Below are 24010 nucleotides of genomic sequence, written 5' to 3'. Positions count from 1 at the left end.
TGTCGACGCACACGGTCTCGCTCCTTTTGGAGTTAACGCGATTCCCTTAGTTTCTGTCTGTTACCTTGATTTGTCTCGATCAGCGAGATTTGAACATCGGTAAACTAATGGTGCCTAAATTTATCTCCGGATCGTTATTCGCCACGATAGATGCTATTAGTGAAACAGGCACTCAAACTCCCCGGTAGTTCCAGCTCCGATCTGCATACTACTCCACACCGATGGAGTAAAGGAAAATTGTTCCGGAACGGAAAAGATCACTGTACGGAGTTTGGCACGCACTGTTAATCCTTTCGGAGCATCTGAGTAAATCTCCGGGTTTGTTTAGATTCTGTTCAGTGATTATTGGACTTGAAAAAATCTCGTTTTTTTTCTAAATGAGTTGTAGGGGATTCTTCTAATGATGGTATTTTGATTGCCCTCGTTTGCCTTAATACATTCGTTTTCAAGGCAATAAACTATTGGGGAAAGTATTTTGTAAAAAGGACATATTAAAATATACATGTTTCGTTTAAAAATGACAATTATGTTAGAGAAATGTAAATTTATATGTACAGAAAAATTAAAAACTATCTCTGATGTCGGTGCTGATTGATATCTTGATCTTGATTTGATGTGTTAACTCTTTATTCAACCCAGAAGATCCCCAAACAACTTTTAAGTCGACGAATAAAGTCATAATCTGGTATTCCACAGGATTGATGTATCAAGTGCAAAAACAACAACAAACCGTGTTTTGCTAACATTTCCTATATCATTGTTAACACAACCAAGGATTATAACTCTTCACCAGCTTCAGTTGAAATTGTCAAAATCAAACATGGCTTCTATTTTATCACCAGAAATATTTTAAAATTAAATAGAATTTCTGCAATGGACTTCACGTTGTCGCACCAAAAGGTTAGTCCGACTGAACGCCTACCCACTGTACCCTTAATTAATAACCGGATATTTCCGTCGAAAAACCCGATTATAAGTACAGGATTCAAATCTAATTAATAATATTACCAGGAGGTAATTTTCTTTTTAGTTGATATTTTTGTTTACGAAGAGATTTTGCTCATTATATCAATATGTGTTTCCATGTGCAAAATATATTTAATATACACTTTTCAAAACTGTCAATGTGAATTAAGTTTATTTTAATTTTCTCTTGTTGCAATAGGTATACCAATAACCTGAAATTGGAAATAACACCCAATCACATTCAAATGTATGTTTCGATAAGAAATCTATTTGAAGCAACTTAAAATAATTGTCATTGTAAAATTTAAGGGACTATTGACTCCATTCAGATACAATACTTTCGGGGCTTTACCGAAAAAAGCTGAAGACTAGGGAATTTTTTTTTAATTAAATGAATAAATGTTTTTTTGTCGTTGTAGTGATAAGGTTATTTTCCATTTTATCAGAACTTTGAATCCTACGTATTTTTGTTCTATATATTCAAATAATATAAGGTGATGCTGGTATACGCAAATATGAGCGAAACAAACAACCCCACCACAAAACAATAAATTTTTAACCTCGTAGGTCATTTCGAATGATTAACATCCTATTTCTAATTTAATTTGTTGAATAGTTATCTTTTATTTTTTGTATGTGAACGTATTTGCATATAACATTAGCTTTTGGTTAGACTAATAGATTTTGTAATTTTTTAACGTAAACTAACATAAATAAATACCCTATTGTACTGCTAGTCCTCGGGGTTATCATCACCTCAGTGCTTCGATACTATCATGAGTTGAAACATATCTTTCTTAAATTCCCGTTTGATAAATTTAGAAATGATTTAGAAACTGAGGTTCCAACTCCAAAAGGAAAAGTTAACCCAAGATGGGTTTGACTATTCTAATAGGGTTCCCTATTTGGTCATATAGCTCCTAAATTACTTAGTTTTATGCGTTCCTGCTAATTTGAATCTAGAAAAAAAGCTACGAAAGCGCTAATTTTATGAGTTGTTATTTTCGTTGTTAGTCTCATTGTTTTCAAAGGGGACGTGAAGGGGTACTGATTAGCCTTTTCCGGATTGATGATATCAATATTTAATTTAAACATTTCTGATTAGTTTGTATATTACTCTGCACGTTTGAACACTATTTTACTTGTAGCGCTACTGCTTGTTAATATAGCGGATGATTCCAAGCGACGTTATTTCAAACCCATACTTTATTTATAATGTTCATTTTTTGTGGATATTTATTATATATATCTATTCGTTCAAATAATCTTAAAACTGGTGTACCAAAAACCAAACACAAAACAAAAATAAAAATAACAACATTTTATTTTGCAATATTTTCGATATGTTTTTACAAACAATAAATTAAAATAACAATTACAAGACTAGTTTAACAACTTGTAATATCATACATGATACATTGTAATATCATACATGATATATTTGGCAACACAAGTAAATAACAGCACTTTCTGGCAATAACAAATGCACTTTTAAAACACATTTTAATGCAAAACGTTTGCAAGAAATAATATCTTCAATTTTGTGCAAATCGCTACACAAAAAGAATCATAATCGCATTTTCATCAAGTTATCTTAAATGCAGATTCATTTTAAAATATAAAATAAGAATTTTAACAAATATAGCTAATAACAAAATAATAAATAAGTAAAGGAAATAAATAACATGAACGTAATGGACCGGGTTTTTTCTTTGATGATTGACAGAATAACGTACTAAATAGTAACAAATATGTAAGGCAAATTTTCTAAAAGCTTAAATTAAGTACAGTATGCTTAAATGGGGAAAAAAACCCATTTGGGCATGGCGGATTTTCCACAGAAGATTCTATTTCTTCAAACATATGTATAACGTTTGCAGATTTTTCAGTCAGATTATAATATTGATTAAACAAAATTGCACTGCACATATTTCTTTGATTAACAGTGTAACAATTTTTTCCAACACTCGGTTTCTTAGGGATCTAAATACTATTCGCTTGGATGGCCGCACATTTTGAAGCAATTAGTCTTTATCAGAAGAAAAATATAAATAGTCACAAATGTATCACAATAAAACAACAAAAGTCACAACTTCTCTGGCAATTATGCTATCTGAAAATAATGAAATGGATATAATAAATAAAATATCACTTAAAACCACAATGAAAAATCTAACATGAATAAGAGTTTGTAGAATAAATGTAAAAATAAATACTTATATATCACAACCTTTTGCAGCGCTTGGAAAAAATAAATAGTTGAGCTTAATTCACATATATACATAACGTTTACAAACATCTTTCTGTCCTTTTAAATACATTTGCACTTCACAAGCGCACACTTCACACATACGTTAAAAACCACTCGACATACGCACATTTAACCTTTTTATATGTACAAAAGCGTTCATTACACACAAAAATAAATACACATGTAATCATTACATACACAAATTTACACTTGTAAAAAATATGTACATTTTGAAAGATTTAGTCCATCATACCCTAACTGAACACAAATGCGGTATTAAATGTCTGTACTATAACCCGAGACTCCGTACGTGGCCTGAAGCATATATCTATGTAGATGGAATATCCGTTGAGTCTTGTGGTTGGATTATGTCCCCTTGTAGCTGCATGGGAGCAGTTTGAGAAAAGTAATAACAAGATTCCTTGGGACCGTCTCCTATCTATCGATGTTCTCGTAGTTTAACATTTACTTGAACACCATTCTTTGGCATTATTGTTGCCCCTTCCTGACAAACCATTGGAATATCTAGCTTTTTGGACGGATAAAAACTGTACTTTTTGAATAACTTAACAATTGCCATTTTGCCTTCCAACTGTGCAAGTCGAAGACCAACACATGTCCTTGGACCCCCTCCAAACGGTAACCAAGCCATTTGATGTCTATTTTTTCGTGCCTCTGCTGTAAATCTGTAATAAAAAATATATTATTGAATACATTTCTTAGTTCAAATGAACACAGACCTTCAACTACATAAAAATGTACTACATAAAATATAGTAAAAACACTAAACGGGGAAAATACTTTATCCATTCACAGGATGAATAAAGTTTAAAAGTGAGTAATACGTGTACAGATACTGTATACGTAGCTTTAGAACTAAGTATAATCAATTTCATTGCCTTGCTTCTTGTTCGTTAAAAAGTTGTTGCCTCAAGTTTTCTTGCCCCTCCCTCACATGTATCTGCCTATTTAGAAGATGTATGATTAATTTTATCGATGACCTTTTACCATATGCAGCTTTTATCTAAACAAATGTTAAACGTAGTATTTGATGTGTATTAGACAAAAAAATGTTATGACTGTCTGTGCCACCAATTGCTATTAGGACAATTTCATCCAAAGAAGTGTTTCATAGTAAAAACATGTATTTATTAAACCAAAATTCATGATCCTATTCAAACAATGTCCTTGCGACTTTATATTCGGAGCCATTTTTTCTTTATCACTAACTTCCTTAAACAGTATTGTTTATTCACAAAAGGCATAAATAAGTATCCATTTGAAAAGGCTTTCCCGTAGAACTAACACATTCCATTCACTGCTTTGTTCCTTTAAATAAATTGTAAACATTGAATGAATATTTTATGATAGTCGCCTATGTACCTAGTTAGAAACTATACGTAATCCCCAGCAGTTCAATAAAAACAATAGAACAACCTTCAAATGGCATTTTTATTTATTTAACTTAGTAAAGCAAAGGTCAACTAATGGCTCAGAACACACAGATAAGCGTTAAGATCCCCTGCAATGTTATATTCTCCCCGTTAGTTAAGGTCATATTGTTAAACCCCCAATATGACTATTGTAAATTATAGTGAAACCAAATACAATAATCTATTGTCTTCTTCGTGGGAGGCTTAAATACTCCGAGTCTCTATCTATTTTTATGTTTTTATTTGGATTATTGATTATCATTGTAAAGTAATACAAAGGATTTAAACTTATTAAATATGCAGTTTTTAAATGATTTTAACAATATTTTCGTTTTTTAAATCAAATTAAAATATGTTGATCTGTATATAATAACAACTTTCGGCGCTTATTTTATTGCAATGAAAAAATGCGGTTATTAGGTTAGCAGGGATATGGACACAGATATTTTGAAATCCATAATTCTGTGTTCAACATCTCAAAAAGCACTCTTAAAACGATTTTTGTTTTGCTGAATTCCGTAATGCCCCTGGTTAAGCGTAGAAATGATCAGTTTGGTATTACGAGCAACGCAAGAAGATTAAAAAACTCATCAGATACCAGGATTTATAATTATGTACGCCAGACGCGCTGTTTGTCTTCCCAAGACTCATCAGTAACGCTAGAATAAAAAAATTTAAAAGCCAAAGCAAGTACGAAGTTGAAGAGCATAAGTCCAGTTAGTCTTTTTATATTTTTTTTACAAATTTTAGGGGTGTTCAAACGTCAATTTTAAAATATAATTACCTTTCTGGTTTAAACTGTTCGGGATTTTCTCCCCATATTTTTGGGTCGTAATGGATGTCCCAGACGTTCGCTTGAACAATCATTCCTGATGGGATGTCTATTCCCTGTACTTTTGATGGTTCCATACATTGTCTGGCTACAACCCTAGAAATTAAAATACGATTTTAAGCTATTTTCACTTGATATATACTATGTGTTTCTATCATATCAAATTTAACGAAATGTTTAAAATTTCACACAATATTCATTTATTTAAGTTTCTAACTCGTCTCCAAGAAGTAAAGTGTTAATAAAGTATCACTAATGCCAGTGTTATTTGACATTTGTTGAGAAAAGAAACAGATAACGAATATCATTACTTACGTGCTTGCCAAAGGAAACTTCCTCAGGGTTTCGCACCACACCATCTCAAGGTATTCCATTTTTGTAAGCGCATGAAAATCTGGTTGCTCTGTCTGAAAAAAAATATTTAGTTGGAATTATAAAGTATTCAAGCTAGGATGCAAAGAATGAGTAAAAAAATAAGAAACTTAACTGGACGCTGAATAAAAGAAGGAAGCAACTCAAAACCTACTTAAACGTACAAGAAGGGAAAAAAAGCCCCAGGATAAGCATAACAAACTCGCAGATTAACCGAAAGGGATACAGGGCTGATATGCATAAAACTACTTCAGTTAAGATTTGTTCCGAACCGACTCAACAGACGGATTTTTCTGCATATCCTACGATAAATTAGTACTACGATTGGATATCTTAACTTAAGTGGTTGTATGCATATCAGCCTAGGCTTTTATAGAACGACTTTTCCATACAATGTTACAACTTATGTTGTCCTATTTACGTTAAGAATGAAATTTTCCCTGTAACTGATAAAAAGTAACTCTTTAAAAACTTACTTCGTCTGGAAAATTCTCGTCAATTTCCTCCTGCAACTTCTTTTGGACTTCCGGATTTACAGCCATTTCGTACATAATATATGCCAATGTTGTACTGGTAGTTTCGTATCCAGCCAATAAAAATAATAAACACATTGCAGTAAGTTCCTGAAATTAAAATTGTTCAAAATTATATTACCATGCATTTTTGATATTTGTGAAACAGTGATCTACCAGTAAAATGCGTTTGAAATGTCGAAAATATGGCTTATAAAGTATTTTTCATAACGTCTGTCAGTGTTTCAGTCCAATAATATTAGAAAAGAGAGACAACAATGTTTATTTTTTGTGTTATATGACAGTTGTAATATTATGTTGGTATTGCATCATTGTTTATTCAATGGTGTTTCTAGCAAGGCTTGAGAGTATCTACCGATTATTTTCGCGTCAAATTCTATCAGTAAGTGTTTTTTCCCAATAAATTTATTCAATAATAAAATAAATGAAACTATATTTTCAATAATCGTGAATGCTTCTTCTACGATTTACATTTAAAAATTTATTGCAACTGAAGAAAATTATTCAGTGCATTTTATTGTTTTGTGACGATTGAATTTCGCCAATAATTAAAGATTAGTGTTAAAAAATTACAGAAGACTCCATCTTAATTGAATGATTAATCAATCAACTCAATTCTATGTTCCCCATTGCAAAATATTGTGAAGGTATTTTGGGGTGACCTTGCAGTTCAGGAACTTACGTCATTTGTGAGGAACCTCTTTTTGACAACACTGTCAATCATGTCAGCGTCATCTTCGCTGGTTTTTGCTGTTGGGTCAAACTCTGACGTCACCATTAGTTGTAATAAATCTACCCTGGATGCCTGTGAATAAATATTGATTCTTTATAAAATGCTTGTTATTTCAAACTCTCGTCAATGAAGACAAATAATTACTCCTACGTCTGACAATCAATTCGATAATACTGGTGTCATCTATACCACAAAATGACACGTGGTGCCAATTGATTCTCTTAGCTAAACAGTTACATATAAGATTTTATTTATTAATTACAAAATTGATCTTTTAGTGGAAAATTTTCACGATTTAATTGAGAAAGACACAACATTAACGTACATTCGTTTTCAATTTATGTAACCGGAAACACCTACAACACGTAGTCTCTAAACTTAGATAATTTAAACATCAAATTAATCTGCTTTTTATAATTCTAAAACGAATAAAAATCAATTGGATATTAGGCTGACGTAGTTTTACAAAAACACTTATTGAAAACGTTTTAATAGCGGCAATTGGAAGCTGAGATTCCTTTTATGCGTGTCCTTGAAACTTGTAGTTAAACAAGGGCGTGTTGACTTTTTTAAACTTATTCACAAATTATCTCTTAGCTGTATATGAAATCAGTAAAAGGTCTGCTTTTAGATAAATTTAAGTAAAAAACAGTAAATACCTTTTTCGATTTCCTTTCTTTCACAATTCGTGCCATGTTGTCCTCCAACCAAAATACTGGATTAAAAGAGATGTAGCGGAGGATATTGTAGATTGAAATCCATAATGAGTGAAATGTTGGGAATACGACTGAAAAAGATCAATGTATACAAGTGAGAGGTTTAGTTAGCTATAAAACCAGGTTCAATCCACCATTTTCTACTTAAGAAAATGCCTGTACCAAGTCAGGAATATGACAGTTGTTATCCATTCGTTTTGTGTGTTTGAACTTTTGATTTTGCCATTTGATTGGGGACTTTCCTTTTTGAATTTTCCTCGGAGTTCAGTATTTTTGTGATTTTACTTTTTGATATATGTAATTACAAAAGTAAAATGTACATTCATAGTTTGGATCAGTACTAAATGAATATAATAATGGATATAATAACATCTAATGAAACATACATTTTGACCTATCTGACTAATTGAGTGATTAATTCAATAAATATTGCTCACACATTGCTCAGCAGCTAATATAATATGCGAAATCTTGAAGATTTAGCAACGGTGCCAAAAGATATAGCGAAATGATTGATGAATGGTGTACATCTAGTAAAAATTACTCTTAAACAAATCTTCCAAGACTGATGAATATACTTACATCCCAACATGAACAATATAGGTCTCTTCGTTGTGTCTTTGATAACATTTCGACAATTTTGTAGACACACATCGTCTTTGCTTGTTAAAGATTCTGATTTCAGTCCAAACCCACAATCAGCAATGGTATCTAAGGTCAATCGTTGAAATAATCTGCAAAAAACATGTGTTGCTTTAGAAAACTGATATTTTATGTAGTTAAGCTTCAAAACCTACAGAACTCTAATTGAATAAAAATGCAATCTGGTATTACCCAATATAGCTACGCTCCATCCCCCCAAAGACTTTCATTTCCAACAGATTCTGAAGTTAAAATATGCTTGAATTCAAAAAATAATTTATACGGACTTCGTCCACTTTCACAGGTAACACCTGCCTCATAGTATGCAAGTATTTTAACAAGTTTTCAGTTCCGACAAACTGCCAATTGTTTCTAATATGAAGAGCAAATACAATATGTAGAGCAAATACAATATGTAGAGCAAATACAATATGTAGAGAAATTCACTATTGATAAAAACAAGAATTTATACTGTGCTTAAGAAGTGATAACGACATTCAAACTCCGAAACAGCGGTGACGTTGCTCTGCTAAACTTTCAACGTATCTCAGCAAAGATTACTTTAGCACTGTTTCGGAGTTTGAACGACATTGAGACTATATTAGTAACATTACACCTCTAGACTTCACAAGATGAAATACTCACTCGTACATATCAAAGTGTTTGTTGTCCATGCGTTTCTCTTCCACAATTTCCATTAGTTCATTAACTCTTTTGTTAATTGTCGGCATCATCTAAAATGATAATTTAAATATATGTCATCCATCTATAAATTAGAGTAAATTAATGCGTTTTAAATGACTGTTTTACGAAAACCATTGACTAATGATTTATATATAAAAGTTGCTCTACTTAGGATGAGTATAAAACAGAATCTGATTAAATTGGTTGTATATACAAAGTGATAGCTGTTCATCATACCTTTCTATAAAAATTGTCGTTTTTAAATTTGAAAGTCAAATTAGTGATCTTATGGGTAATTAGTTTTTAAAAGAATTTTTATAGAATATTTTTGTGTTTGATGTAGGTCCGACCCCAGATTTTCATGTTTCCAGATAATTTTCAACTCAACTTACGTCCTTCATTTTTGATGTACTGAATGCTGGGTTGACAATAGACCGAAGACGACGCCATCTTTCTCCACGAGCAAAAAACATGTGAACATTTTCATCATGATCAGGGTCAACTTGAACTGGGTATACCTGAAAACAGATATTCACGATATATGACATCCATACTTTTGTTTCGTTTGTATAAAATTCAAATACGGATATGTCTGTACATGAATTATCGTTTGGTTTATACTTTGTAACTTATTTATATGTACTTTTCTCCGATATATTAGGTAGTGTGTCGTCTGTTAATTTGATTGTATCGCACAAAACGTACATACTTGGATGGAGAGTTGTCTCATTGGCACTCATACCACATCTTCTTATATCTATACAGAAACCCTACAGAAACCACAAACAAAGTCTCGTTTTAAGTCAGGTAAACGTGATTTCACTTACATCTTTTTTCACTTGAAAACCTTGCATCTGTTTTGTACTAAAAAATTTCAATTCCAATTGTTTTTTTTATCTTAAGACGTTAATGTGATGCTGTCTTTTGAACAGGTATTGAATTTCTAGTTTTCCATTGGTCAAGTTTATAATAAGTAATTTTGAAATACAAAAATCATCAATTTGAAAGCAAATTAAAGCTTCTTACCTTTCTTGCATGAAAATTTTTAAACTGCTTTACGAACACTTCGTGTAAAAAGTCCATATCGCTAGATACAATGACTGGTGTTGGTCCTTCGAAGTATCTGTAAGAAGCAAGGAAACTAAATGTTAGTATATTATGCAGACGACAACACAAGTTTCCTTAAAATCACTAATACTGCAATGTGTAAACGATTTCTATCATCTTAATTTGAAAACTTTATAATTACACAAGATGGTGTTGTTACGGAGACTACAGCTGCGGTTGGAATGATCAACCGTAGTGTTTCTTTATCGGTTTTCTGATACTGCTTGATTAAAAAAGTTCTTAATGAGTTTTTTTTTCTAGCACTGGATAACTCCGATGTTTTCATAGCTTTCCGATTTTGATTTGCTGTTTTCTTACTTTCTTTCTTGGATTTGTTTGTATTATCAATTTCATTTTAATGTATTTTAATACTTTTCATCTAAACATTTCTCTCCAATCTGTTATCATATTGTTTGCATAAACTAAATGAAAATGTTTACTTACCCGTATGTCTTTCCATAAATTCTACACCAGTTTTGGAATGAAATGTACAATGGCTGAAAATTAAATAATAAGACAATGTTCAATCGATTTATTTAAAGTATATTTATCACTGTTATACATCTCAATTAATTGATAAACATGTAAACTATTTTATCAATAGCTTAATATATTGATGATATCTCAGAATTTGCAGACAGATATTTTAAATTGTGATTAAATATTTGTGGTTTATATGATATCTCTTCATCATAACAAAAAGAAATATGACAAATGATATGAAGTTTAATGTTTGTTTCATTAAAAGCGAAGTTGTTGGCGAAAAAGAAGCCAAGAATCACTAAGCACGAGTGTATATCGATACCTCAACATAGAGGACCTGCAAAATTCTGAAGTTTTAAGTAAGACATGGGGAAAGATGGTCTCGTTATAACACACTGTCAAATAAATGGTCTTCCAGTGAACCAAAAACTTGTTTACGCATTGGAGGTCCCTGAATGGTTTAACAATATCTTGTTAGTTTGATTTACTGCGAAAATATAGGTATTAACTTGGTGGTAAGTTGTGCTTGATTTCACTTAGCGAAGCAAGAGTTTTAATATCTAACGAAATACAAAGTTTTTTGTATGTTTTGCGCAAAGTTTAAAATTAGAAATACATATCAAGAGATGAGTCCTTTTGCCTTATAATTCAAAATCTAAATGTATAAACATGGTTTATAAACATATCTAAATGTTCCCATTTAAATATTTTACTCTCGGTGCTTTCTCATATAATTTCCGTTATCAATGACTAGACCTTAATCACAAGTGAAAATCCCCGGCAGTTTTTGTATCTAATTTTGTCTCCTTTTCTTTAGATCTATTGCTATTAGGTCATAATGTAACAAAAATATACATTTAAAGCGTAAAAACCTCAAAGACATGACAGATTTTACAGCCGTTTAAGGACATTTCAATATGCACCAATAAAATATAGCCCGCTGGCAGCTTTTCTTCTTGCACAATAAGTTAACGATAAAATTCCCTATTTTAAGCAAAATCGACAGAATGTTACTCATCAACATAGAATGTAACACAGTACCAAAATTTAAATTTTAATTTCAAGTTTCCGTATATAACATGTTATAACTACGTGATTTACGCCCTACTATACTATGCCCTTAAATTTCTTTAATTTTTGTCATAAATATAGAAATTCAACATTAAAATTTGACTCGTTTAGGAGCAATAAAGCTACATGACAAATTTAAATCCTCAGATATAACGAGATAGTTAATTGATTATGTGTATTTGTTCAGGATATCCTATAAATTTTGATTTTATAGTGTACGTAATATTAAATGGTCTAGTTTGACCTAAACGGTATGTATACAGTAATTGCTTCCGTATTTTGGTCCTATCAGCATTTAACTATTTTTTCATTCATGTTTTCTACTTGGAATTTGCGTGTGTGTCTGGAGACAGTGTAGTAAAGTAAATAAATCTATGCATTTTGATTGGTCAAAACGGTGCTTTTTAAATGGTTTAAATCATGCAAGTCATTTTACGTTAACAGATGCATATTATTTGATATACAGATAAATATTATATCGTAATATAGTAAATAGTTTCATAATCTACTTAAAAGTCCTTGATATATATCATGTATACATATTTCACCTAGAGTGATTTGGACTTAACGTCGTGTATAGATGTACAATAAACATCCGTTACGACAAGACTAACATGTGTAGCCGAATAAAGCTTCATATACAACTTACCCGCCAAAGAAAGTATAACAGATTTCCAAACAAAAAATTTGGCTCTGGACCTGGTAAACCCATCTCCTTGAAAACGGTCATTTGCTGACGTCTCTGTCTGAAAATTAAACAGCAGGAAAGATTAAAACAGGCCAACAATTTGTTGCACTAAGAACCTATTTAGGGTAAATTCGAAACCAAATGTTGCATGTTAAATACATATAATTTTTTCCAGTATACAAACTAAAACGTATTTAAACAAATATTCAGAACAGCCCAAGATCGCCTTTAAACCAGAAAGCTTCCATCACTTCTGGTCTAATGCGAATTTAGTTGAAGGTGCACTGGAATCGTTTCTCTAGTTTTTACTTGAGGAATACTATAGTAACTTTTTGTAGGAGTTTCACCGATTTGAAACTACATGAATAGTACATATCTCATGCGTCAACGGAAAAGAATATATGTATGGTCTAACAAGAAGGAAATAGTAGTTGCGGTTTAAGATTGTCAATTGTTTAGTAAGAGTGCATTTTCACGTTTCATTCATTGAAAATAACTTTATTGACCTACAACTTATGAAAGTTTGAAATATAATTATTTTTACACTTAACCGATAGTAAATATTAGAAAAATGTGATTTGAATCCTAGCTTTGATTTTTAATACAGAATACATTGCTTGTGTCAATGCCATTTTCAACTCCCTCCAATAATTTGATTGCCTCCGACGTGTAGGGTGAATGTCACGATTTCTCTATTGCAACAACTCTAAGAAGGGTCTGTATGAGGTATGTTGCAAGACTAAAAATGTTTTCCCATACACGTATTCAGCAATCAACCAATAGTCTTACTTTGTTTAAAATAGCTATGTTATGGTATCGTTCTCAGGGGAAATCTTCAACTACTAGTAATTAAGTGTAAATTCTCATTTTTCAAGTATTCCATGGGCAAAGTCAAATGCGGTGTTGCTTTTGAAAAATGAACAAACAAATTACCTATTAAGCAGAGGTATTGGTAAATTTAGCTTATTAGATTCATATTGCATTTGCAGACATTACCTGTCTTTTTTCTAGGGCTTTTTTCCGATACACATGCATGTAAAATGATGCTTGCGGAACAAATGTAAATAGAAAACTTTTAGACGATACGGGAAAATTAATTCAATCTATACGAATAGGGAAAATAGTAAGTTAATGCTAATGTTTCAAATTAAGCGGATTTAAATAAACTCATCAAAGATTCTTCACGGTTTTATATTAAAATAAATTACGGAACCTAAACGAATAATTTCAATTCAATAAAATACCGCTAGATACACGTGGTTTGTGATAAAAATAATAATATAGAAATGAAATCGACACTTACCTGTAAAATATAACGAAGGAAATAATCACAATTGTAAGTAGTAATTCTGTAATCATTTTATTGTTCTCTGAATAATAGCAAAAAAATAATCCTTTCAATAAGTAAATGTATATTTTAAATTTTTCAATGAATACCCGTTAAATGATATGACGATTGAATATATTTGCTTTTAGTACCTCTTAATATATACTTACTAGCCAATCAGTATTGGTAAGTATGCTTTAAGGGGAGGATCTTAGAAGTGTCGTGTGTAGGGGTATAATAAAATTGATCAATCGCCGTTCAGGTTTGATTACGAGTATTAATTTATGTTTTTATCAATGGCATTTTCAATTCATTCACGAGAAGAAAAAAATCAATACCTCTCGGAAGCATGTGGCTTGTAACATCTAAGTAGGCTTGAGTTAAAGATAATACGCTAAATGAAAAATCAGTTGGTTTGTTTAAAGTTTATTAATGGGTGGTAAAGCGAATGTCATATTTCAGTTATAAATGAGATTTTAATGGCAAATGATCATTAAAATACACACTTTAAAAGACGATGGTTTAAGATTTGATTTTATCAGCGTCTTTACTGATGATTTACTTTTTCATGAACAAAAACCTCATTTCCACTCAATTAACCCCAAAAATTAAGTAAACTTAGAGAAAAGAGTTACATAAATTCATAACGACTGCTCTTAATCTAAGAAGATTATATGCTGTCTTTCTTTTTTACATGCATCATTAAATGAAAAGAAAACTAAGTGTGTCTTCATTTGATTGCTAATCTCTTACATAATATTAAATAAAACGATTTAAAGCATTTGGAGCAAGAAATAAAAAAGTGCCTTTTAGAGCAGCTTGAGATATATACTTTGTGTTTGATAAAAAAAGAAAACATAGCACAAATAAATCAACATTGTTGTTAAAATCACTACCCCAGGTAAAGGGGTGGGGGGTTAGCTCTTGCAAACATGTTTTATATTCGACACTCTGTAAGTGCCTGTCCCAGGTCAGGTGTCTGTAATAACGTGGTAGTTGTTGGTTGCTGTCTGTTATATTTGTTTTTAGTTTATTCTTTTATGTCAAATCATACGTTGGTTTTCTCGTTTGAAATATTTCACACTCTTGTCATTTCGAAGACTTTTATAGCTTACCTATAGCTTATATTTCCTTACGTTTATTGATAGTTGCCTCATTGGGAACCATATCATATCTCCTTACTTTTAGGGGGCCTCGGTGGCCGAGTGGTTTAAGTAGTTACTACTGTAATCACTAGTCAGTCAACACTGAGGTTGTGAGTTCGAACCCCGCTCGTGCGAGTGCACTCGACTCCAATCTTAATTGACTAGGATTGTCAGTTTTCCTATCGAAGGTCGGTAATTTTCTTCAGGCATTCCGGCTTCCTCCACCAATAAAAACTGGCCGCCACGAAATAGCCCAAAAGCGGTGCTTAAAAGTGGCGTTAAAACACAAAAAATCAAATCAATCCTTACTTTTATATATTACATTGCTATAATGAGGGTTGAAAGGGAATGGGGTACCTTCATACTACCTGATATCGACCATTTTTCTCTCTATTGGTTTACCTGTTTTTTTCTGATTAGGTGTGAAGTAATCTTTGTATTGGTGTGCTGTCTTGAGGTAGTTGTAAAAGGCGGCGAAACTGAAGGAGCTGTCAAAGGGGGAGGGGTCCCTCCCCATCTTCAAAAAGTGGAGATATACTGTGTATCACCTCGACACGTTTTCAGGCTAAATTACAGAATTATAATAAACAAAACCTAAAATTAATTTTTAAATTAACGTAATGCTGACATAGCTAGTATATATTATTGTTAGGGGGCTAACTTAAGCCCGCCTCCGGTTGCAAGATTATCTGGCTGCATTGAAGTTCCACCGGTGGTCTTGGACTGTTTTATGCTCTTTGGTCGGGTTTTGTCTCTTTGACACATTCCCCGTTTCCATTCTCAATTCTATTGCATACCAGTTTTTACTTAATCAAAAATAGCGGAAACTTCGAAATTTTATGTCGACCAAAAAATTGTCTATTTATTGAGATTTATAATGTTATCGACATTTCATATACATGTATGGTGTATATGTCGAGAGGGTTTTGTTCTCGCAAACACATTTAACCCGATCATATTTGGTATGTGCCTGTTCCAAGTCATGAGCCTATACTTCAGAGGTATAAGTCGAGAGAGTCCTTTTGTAAAACAAATAGTCTGCATAGAACAATGTCCAAATAAGAATTACAATAGATAAAAAAAAAACACAACACAATAAACGTCGAAAAATGCCTGACGTTGCACAGCAAAGGGGATAATATAGGGTTATTGGAATTATATTGTAAAATACTGTTCCGAGTAGAATATTATGTTTGCACTAGCAAGGGCATTTAGTTTTTTATAATGTCTACCAAATGCTCTAAATCAAATTTACTTTACTTTTACAGTGCGATTTAAAAAAAAATATGATAAACAGTCCGTTCAATGTCTCTTAATTGTTGTCCATCAGAAGCGCGTGTAGCTCTCGTTACGACATGTTTCTGGCGTTTATTTACAAATCATATATCACATCATTCGTTCGGAAAGACAAAGTCAGAGAGCATTTTCGATTCGGAATTGCTCAATATACTGTTTCAGTAACAGTAAATTTGGTCCGTGTGGAAAATGAGTCCCTGGATTTTATTTCCTAGGTAAGTAAATCCATGTTCATAATTTTTCTAGTAAAATATGTCCCAGGAAAATTAGCCTAGACAAATTTTATTTGGACTAATTTTCTTACCCTTCCGGAGCACCTGAGATCACCCCTAGATTTTGGTAGGCGTGTTGGTTAGTCTTTAGTTTTCTATGTTGTGTTTTGTATATTGTTCTTTGTCTATTGGTATTTTCCTTTATTGCCAGGCGTTGTCTGTTTATTTTCGACTTCTGAGTTTGAATGTCCCTTTGGTATCTTTCGCTTCTATTTTTTAATCACTTAAATTTATATGAATAAAATGTAAGGACCAAAAAAAAAAAATTGTCCAAATATCAACCCTTAATAATAACGGTACCATGATTAATTGTGGTCCGTCGTATGATTCTTGTATTCCAATAGAGATTCAACAATTTATCAGTCATTTACAAGATTAAAACATTTGTTTCCTACGTTTAATTTGATCAAATAGATATTACATGATTCAAAGCCAACTGAGAATGTAGTACTTGGAAATATACAACAATAAAATGGTATATATTGACATTTCTATTGATTTTTAACACTTATGCTTAGTAGGAATTCGGAGTATGCATTTAAATAGGTATGGGGAACAAACTTGATATGTCATAGAAAAAAAAATGTTATTTTAAGGATATTGTGTTGGCTGCAAATGCACGACTACATACAAAAACTGAGCTGAATAAATAAAATGCGTATTTATAATGAAAGTTCCACCACAATTTCGAACAGATTAGACAGAATTAAAAAAAAATATATAATAACTTCACGCATAAATTATTCAAGCCGAAATCATTTGTTTGAGTAAAAGGGGCATACGTAGAACGCTATGTACCTTTTCTAAGGCAGGAAGCTCATCAGTGCTTGTTCTTTTTCATATCTGATTGCTTTTTTGCTATTTGAGAAATTGATGTTCATGGTAGATCTTTGGCAGTCTTTGTAAAATTTATTCTCAACTTTGGGCGATTTAGAACGTGTCATTATGTATCTATATGCCTATTTGAAGACTGAATGTCCACTTCAAGATGCCTTTTGTATATGTGTTACGTTCGGTTGCTGTCTCTTTGAAATTACCCTAATCTTTTTTTTTTTATTAAAAAAACGTAGAAAATGCCATTTAGCAGCGTTTACTTCCTCTTATTCATTCCGATAAAGTCGGCTATTCCAAAGACTTTTTTATATTACAATGTAAGTAATAGGTGTTTGAATTTTTACTTTTACTTTAGATAATATTGAATTGGTAAATTATATAAAATGCAATTACTGACATTTTCTTTATCACAAAATATAATAACTTTATTGCATGAGGAAATATAGTAGGCGGACGGATATACGTTTTTTCAATTGTTATTATTATAGACCATTTCACTCCGAGGAATGATCATCTGGCTCAAGCAAATATTGATGTTTGATGAAGGCATTTACTTACTCTTTCTAATAACATTAATCAATTGACTTATTGAGTAGTTCTATTTTAGAATATCAGGAATGTTGTTAATGGTTAAATAAATCCGATATCGACCGTTCATCTCCATCGTGAATTCTTACTTCCTGTTTTCTTTTCTTTTTTATTCCGTCTTTTAACGTTACTATCACTTGGTGACACCAACAATTCACAAGAGCATTAGCGAAAATATGTTTGGTTAATCGATTGATTGTTATTGTATAACGCCACTTTCAGCACTCTTGGCTATATCGTGGCGGCCAGTTTTTATTGGTGGACGAAGGCGAAGAGAACCACCAACACCAGTAATATTAGTCAACTAAGATCGGAGACAAACGCACCTGCCACGTGCGGGGTTTGAACTTACAATCTCAGTGTTGACAGGCTAGTGATTGCTGTAGATGTTGCGAGTTACGAAGGTCGAGTTGCGAGTTACGAAGGTCGAGTTGCGAGTTACAAAAGTCGAGTTGCGAGTTACGAAGGTCGAGTTGCAAGTTACGAAAATATTATGTTTCTCTAATTTCTTAAGAATTATATATATATAAACGGTCGTATATATAAACGGTCGTGTCGTCTGATTTTTGAAACAGAATTTTCAGGTTTACTTCGCATTTAATAAACAAAGCATACATGTACCCGAACTTAGTTATACACTGCATGCGGAAGGGTCCCGGTATTTTTTATTGCAGGATTTGAAAGAGTTACTGTGGATTCATTTATTTTCGTGGGCACCAATTTTCGTGGATGAAGGAAAACTTGCATGTTCGTGGACATTTAATTTCGTGGTTTTGCCGAAGTCTTTATACAAAACTTTAGAAAATTTGTCTTTCGTTGAACATATAATTTCGTGGTTTACCTCAACCCACGAAATCCAAGAAAATTGGTATCCAACGAATAATAATGAATCCACTGTATGTGATACTTATTTATAAGAGTCTATATGTTGCAAAGTCACGCACGCTTAAATTTCTTTCATGAGAGCGACATTGTTCATTTTCTAAAATAAAACATGATATACTGTAGATATAAGACAAAATGTATACCGTACTGAACAAATCAAGCATAAGAAAATAAATCATGTAGACAAATGAAATATACTTGCAAATTATCGATATCTCACAGAATATGGCACTGTGTTAGGCCTAAGGTAAATACTTATCAAAGGTACCAGGCTTATAATATTTTCTACACCAGACGCGCGTTTCGTCTATACAAGACTCATCAGTGACTCTTGAATAAAGGATATTCATTAGCATACCAAGTGCTAACTCTTCGTCTTTCGCAAAGGTTTAGGGTGATAAAGGCACAATTGCACAATTAACTTAGGAAAATATCTCATGAATTAGTCAGAAATGTGATATGCTATGCGCTTTATGTGATAAATTAAATAATTTTGAACTTTGTTAACTTTGTGATTCAACCTCAAGCAGAGAGTGCATATATATATACCAAATAGTCAATAAGCGAGTTGTTCAATGTATGTATATCTGAATACTACAACGCAAAACTAAGCATGCTATAGATGTCTTTCTATGGCATTATGGTAACTTCCTGGCATAGGAGATCATAATATGGATTTCGTTTTAATTTGGAAAGACGTTATTCTACAATAAGCTATACCGCTGTTACAAAAAATAACAGTTTTAAGGAATGTTATGGCGTGTGTTTTTACGGTATGAGCACGGAAACCTTGTCTGTCACAAGTTTACTTTTTGGAGTATGATTAACCCGTTTTTTAGAAAGAAGTTACATATTCCAAAACTGCGTCTTTTGTCTCTTTTACAAAAGTATCTTTGACAGCTACATGTATAGAATAAAGAATGGAAACGGGGAATGTGTCAAAGAGACAACAGCCCAACCAAAATATACAAGTCAACCCAAGGCCACCAATGGGTCTTCAACACAGCGAGAAATCCCACACCCAGAGGCAGCCCCGAGCAGGCCCCGAAACACATTGTACATTAGATCAAGAAAATGGACGCCATTCTATGCTCCGAAACATATAGATGAACCAAAATTAAAAAAATATACAAGACCAACAAAGGCTAGAGGTTCCTGACTTAGGACAGACGCAAAAAATGCGGCGGGGTTAAACAGGTTTTATAAGCGCTCAACCTTCCCCCTTCACCTCTAGCCAATGTAGACATATATAACTTAAACGTCTACAATTTTGAGTGTCACTGCCAAAGAATAAATTTTGGGGTCCCTAACAAATATTGCCTCTGCAGCTGCCCCAGAGATTCAACTCTTAACGAAAACTGCAGAAAGGGTCGTTTACATATATGTACTATAGTTTAGTTGCTATCTCCCTTTACGTTTAATATGACGGTGCTAGCTATGAAATTTGATAATAATTAAACTACAAGCCATCCGCTGTATTTCAAAAGGCTATCTGTTTCTTCAGAAAATAACCATACTTTGCGTAGTGATTATGTGAGCAATCCATTCATTTTTTTTACACGAAACTCAGATGAAGTCCAAACAACAAAAAGAATCAACAATACTGTATACAATTCTATAAGCAATCATCATTCAAAAATGTTAATGAGGTACACCAAAAAATTGAAATAGTTTTCCCCATTTTCACGCAAATTTAATTTCGTAACTCGCAACTCGACTTTCGTATCTCGCAACTCGACTTTCGTAGATCGCAACTCGCTTTTTGTAACTCGCAACTCGACTTTCGTAACTCACAACTCGACTTTCGTAACTCGCAACTCGACTTTTGTAACTCGCAACTCGACTTTTGTAACTCGCAACTCGATACTCGACATCATGAATCTCGTAGATGATCTGCTTAGACCACTCGGCCACCGATGCCCTTGTGAATATACGAATGGACAAGTACAAACAAGTGTATGTTAAATAAATGGCAACTTTAAAAAAATCTAAATTTGCAGTACACATGTACATTCTTAGTATATGTATCCCTTTAAAACAAATAGATCATCAGCTCAGAAGTCGGTCCTTCTTTACTGATATGATTTATAACCTACCATTCTAAAATACTCCGTTGATAAATAAAGAAATTTTTGAGAAATACATTTTCAACTTCCTCAGGCAAAGTTAACATTAGATGAATTTGGCAATTCTTTTTATGCTCCTTTTGGTCATATAGCTGCTAACTTTTCTTCGTATTAATGCACCCCTGGCTTTTAAATATTTGGGTCTGAGCGTTACTGATGAATGTATTTCAAAAAAAAATCGCCTCGGACGCACAATATAAATAATGTGTTGTTATCATTTACATCTGATTTTTGTCAAGTATTCTGATTATTCTTTAGAATTACATATGAAAATTATTATGTGGATTGTACAAAAAAAGTTAAAAAAAAATAAATGACATTAGTCTGCTTGAAAAAGTCAACCTAAGCAGATTATTTGTCGTAACCTAAAGATAATTATAATCCCGACCTTTCTCGTTTATGGCATCATCTAATGAGACTTTTCCCAGGATATCTCCTTGACATGGGTAACATGAATAGGGTCCAAAATGAAGCAGGGACTTCACACCATTCCGAACCACAAGGAGTCACTCCGTTTTATGTACGTGTTGTCCAATCTTTGTTTGCAATCAGTCTTCTCGGGTTTTTTTTTTAGTTTATGGTGATGTTGTCTTTCTTCGTCTTGTTCCCTTGGTATATGATACTTTTTGTTGTTGCTATATATGTTTTGTTTTGCTCAATTCTCAGGTATGTATCCGATAATGAATCCATAAAAAAAACAAAAATACAATTTGAACTACACAGTTGCAGTATTCATGTATTAGACACTAATAATGTCAATTTTTAGGACTATAGTAAACTAAATATGAGGTCTGGTATTTATTTATTTTGCCATTTTCTCTATTCTTCGTAAATTTTGTTCATTATTCTTTATTCTATATTTTAGGACTATTTTTCTTATTCTTTATTTTTTTGGTCCATTTTTCTGTAGATTTGGCCAATATTCTCTATTCTGTAAAACCACTCCAAATATTATTCTATTCGAGATCTCACGTCGTTCTGATGCAACTTCTTTCAAACGTTTTTGAAAACACCTATTGTCGTATGACATCAAAGGAGTGAAAATACCGGATTTATTTCTCATGTGAAATATAGGTTTTTCTTGACCAGGAAATCACGATTTTGCATTGCAATCACAAAAGTAATCATTCTCAACTATGTGAGAAGGATTAGGGGAAGGTCAGTTTTCTCGGAAGCACATATGTCAGCAGTTGATATCATACATGTATGTGGTACTATAAATACACAATGAGTATTGTATATGTGTTATTTTACACGTATCCTTTACGGAAAAGATCTAATACATTGCATACATGTTATACATTTGTATATAAACAATGTGGTATTATCCATATATGGGTTTTGTTTATATACATGTACTGTTTACATTTATTCAGACATAAACTTAACTGAAATTTTAAAATGTGAGTTTTGCCTTTTAAGATTTTTTATACTAAATAGAATATTTTACCAAACGGAAATGTATCTGGTACAAGTTTTCACATACTTAAAATTTCAAATTAAAATTTATTACTAAGAAAGATTTATAACATATTTACCTTGACTTATTTCTTTACCTTGAACGAAATTTCTAAATTGATTGAAATGATTACAAGTGCGAAGAAATACATTTAAAAAGAAAAAAAGACATATTGTTGTCTCATTGGCAATCATACCACATCTTCTCATTTTTACATATCCTTGAAATTATGTATGATCTATAAATCACATTTATCTGGTACTGAGTCCATAATCCTTCTGGCAGGAATGACATGCAAAAGGTCTGGATGGGGGGTTCTTCATTTTGAATTTGTTATGCAATTTTTCTTTCTCTTCTTTTTTTAGACCATTATTATCTCTTCTTTATATATTAGAACCAATTATTATCACTTCTTTTTTTTTTTTTGTATATTTTTGTTTGTTCTTTATATATTTTTGCCCATTTTGCTCAATTCTGTAAACCTCATCCATACCCTCAATTGATAGTATACTAGTTTTTTCTAGTTATTTCAGTATTTATTTATCTTTATCAAGTACAGAAAACCACTATTGAGTGCAAACTGTGAGTAGAAAATTATGAAAAAAATATTAAAAAAAATGCTTTTTTGAGATTAAAAATAGCACTCCTAAGAGAAACCTTTAGATTTCGTGTTTATGTGTTTTGAGGGGTGAATTCAAATAGAAATCTAATGGAACAAGAAAGTTGCAAGAATATTCAGTATCCAAGCATATTACAATTTCATTTTATATTCTAAAAACTAAATGACAAATGCAGCGAAAGAGGTCGCAAAAACTCAATGACGACAACTGCAAACCTCTTGACACTATTGGTAAACAGAGCAACGGTAAAAAATAGGTTATTGAAGCTGAACTTTTTCAAACGATTGTGTACGGTGTTCGTTGTGTACAGATACTTTTTTCTATCGTTTATTTATAAATATGAAATATCAAGCAAACCTCATAAAGAAGGTTTAGGTATCAAAGAGAGATACAAATCTAAACCAATCGTTGGGGTTGTACGTGTTTCTAACATTATTGCACCCTAACTAAGTATCATGGATTTTGATTGGTCGATTGCTAGTATCTTTGTTTTAATAAATTTGCTTTTATAATTACAACTGCCTGAGTATATGCACAAAGATATGTTTTTATCCTCTCTGTCGTGGTATTTGCCACAACAAAGACGCCCTTTTTATCCACATGAAGACGCTTAATCATTTCTTTGTTTTATTAAAAGTGATTGTTTTGGTGAACGTCTTGAAGCGCAAAGATGCTGGAATTACATCTCGAATGTTTAACTTAACCATTGCTATTGATATTCGGTGTAATTAAGCAGATATATCGTGTTCATAATCACCATCGGGTTTATTTTCGATCGTAAGCATTAAGGAACCAAAAAAACATTTAGAACACCAACAAGATACTGTGGATTCATTATTATTCGTGCGATGCCAATTTTAGTGGATTCCGTGGAAAAAGGTGAACCACAAATTTAAATGCTAAATGTACAAATTTTCTATCAGTTTTTATGCAGACTTTAGCAAAAC

The 24010-nt window shown here is 32.2% G+C and overlaps 1 protein-coding gene across 1 annotated transcript; it reads right to left on the bottom strand.

The window, feature by feature from the left end:
- Positions 1 to 2272: 2272 nt before the first annotated feature.
- LOC127734927 (putative cytochrome P450 CYP13A4) lies at positions 2273 to 13959 on the bottom strand. Its single transcript, XM_052244970.1, has 13 exons — positions 13815 to 13959; positions 12473 to 12569; positions 10714 to 10766; positions 10189 to 10285; positions 9555 to 9680; positions 9124 to 9212; positions 8419 to 8570; positions 7780 to 7907; positions 7070 to 7192; positions 6331 to 6477; positions 5798 to 5889; positions 5435 to 5578; positions 2273 to 3903 (listed from the first exon to the last, which is right to left on the bottom strand). The coding sequence occupies exons 1-13, from the start codon at positions 13868 to 13870 to the stop codon at positions 3657 to 3659; spliced, it is 1551 nt and encodes a 516-aa protein (XP_052100930.1). The 5' UTR covers positions 13871 to 13959; the 3' UTR covers positions 2273 to 3656.
- Between the last annotated feature and the right edge of the window lie 10051 nt (positions 13960 to 24010).

Source organism: Mytilus californianus, unplaced genomic scaffold, assembly GCF_021869535.1.
Source record: "Mytilus californianus isolate M0D057914Y unplaced genomic scaffold, xbMytCali1.0.p SCAF_3, whole genome shotgun sequence".
Classification (NCBI taxonomy): domain Eukaryota; kingdom Metazoa; phylum Mollusca; class Bivalvia; order Mytilida; family Mytilidae; genus Mytilus; species Mytilus californianus.
The sequence above is the reverse complement of the archived record's forward strand: the minus strand, read 5'-3'. Positions and strand labels throughout refer to the sequence as shown.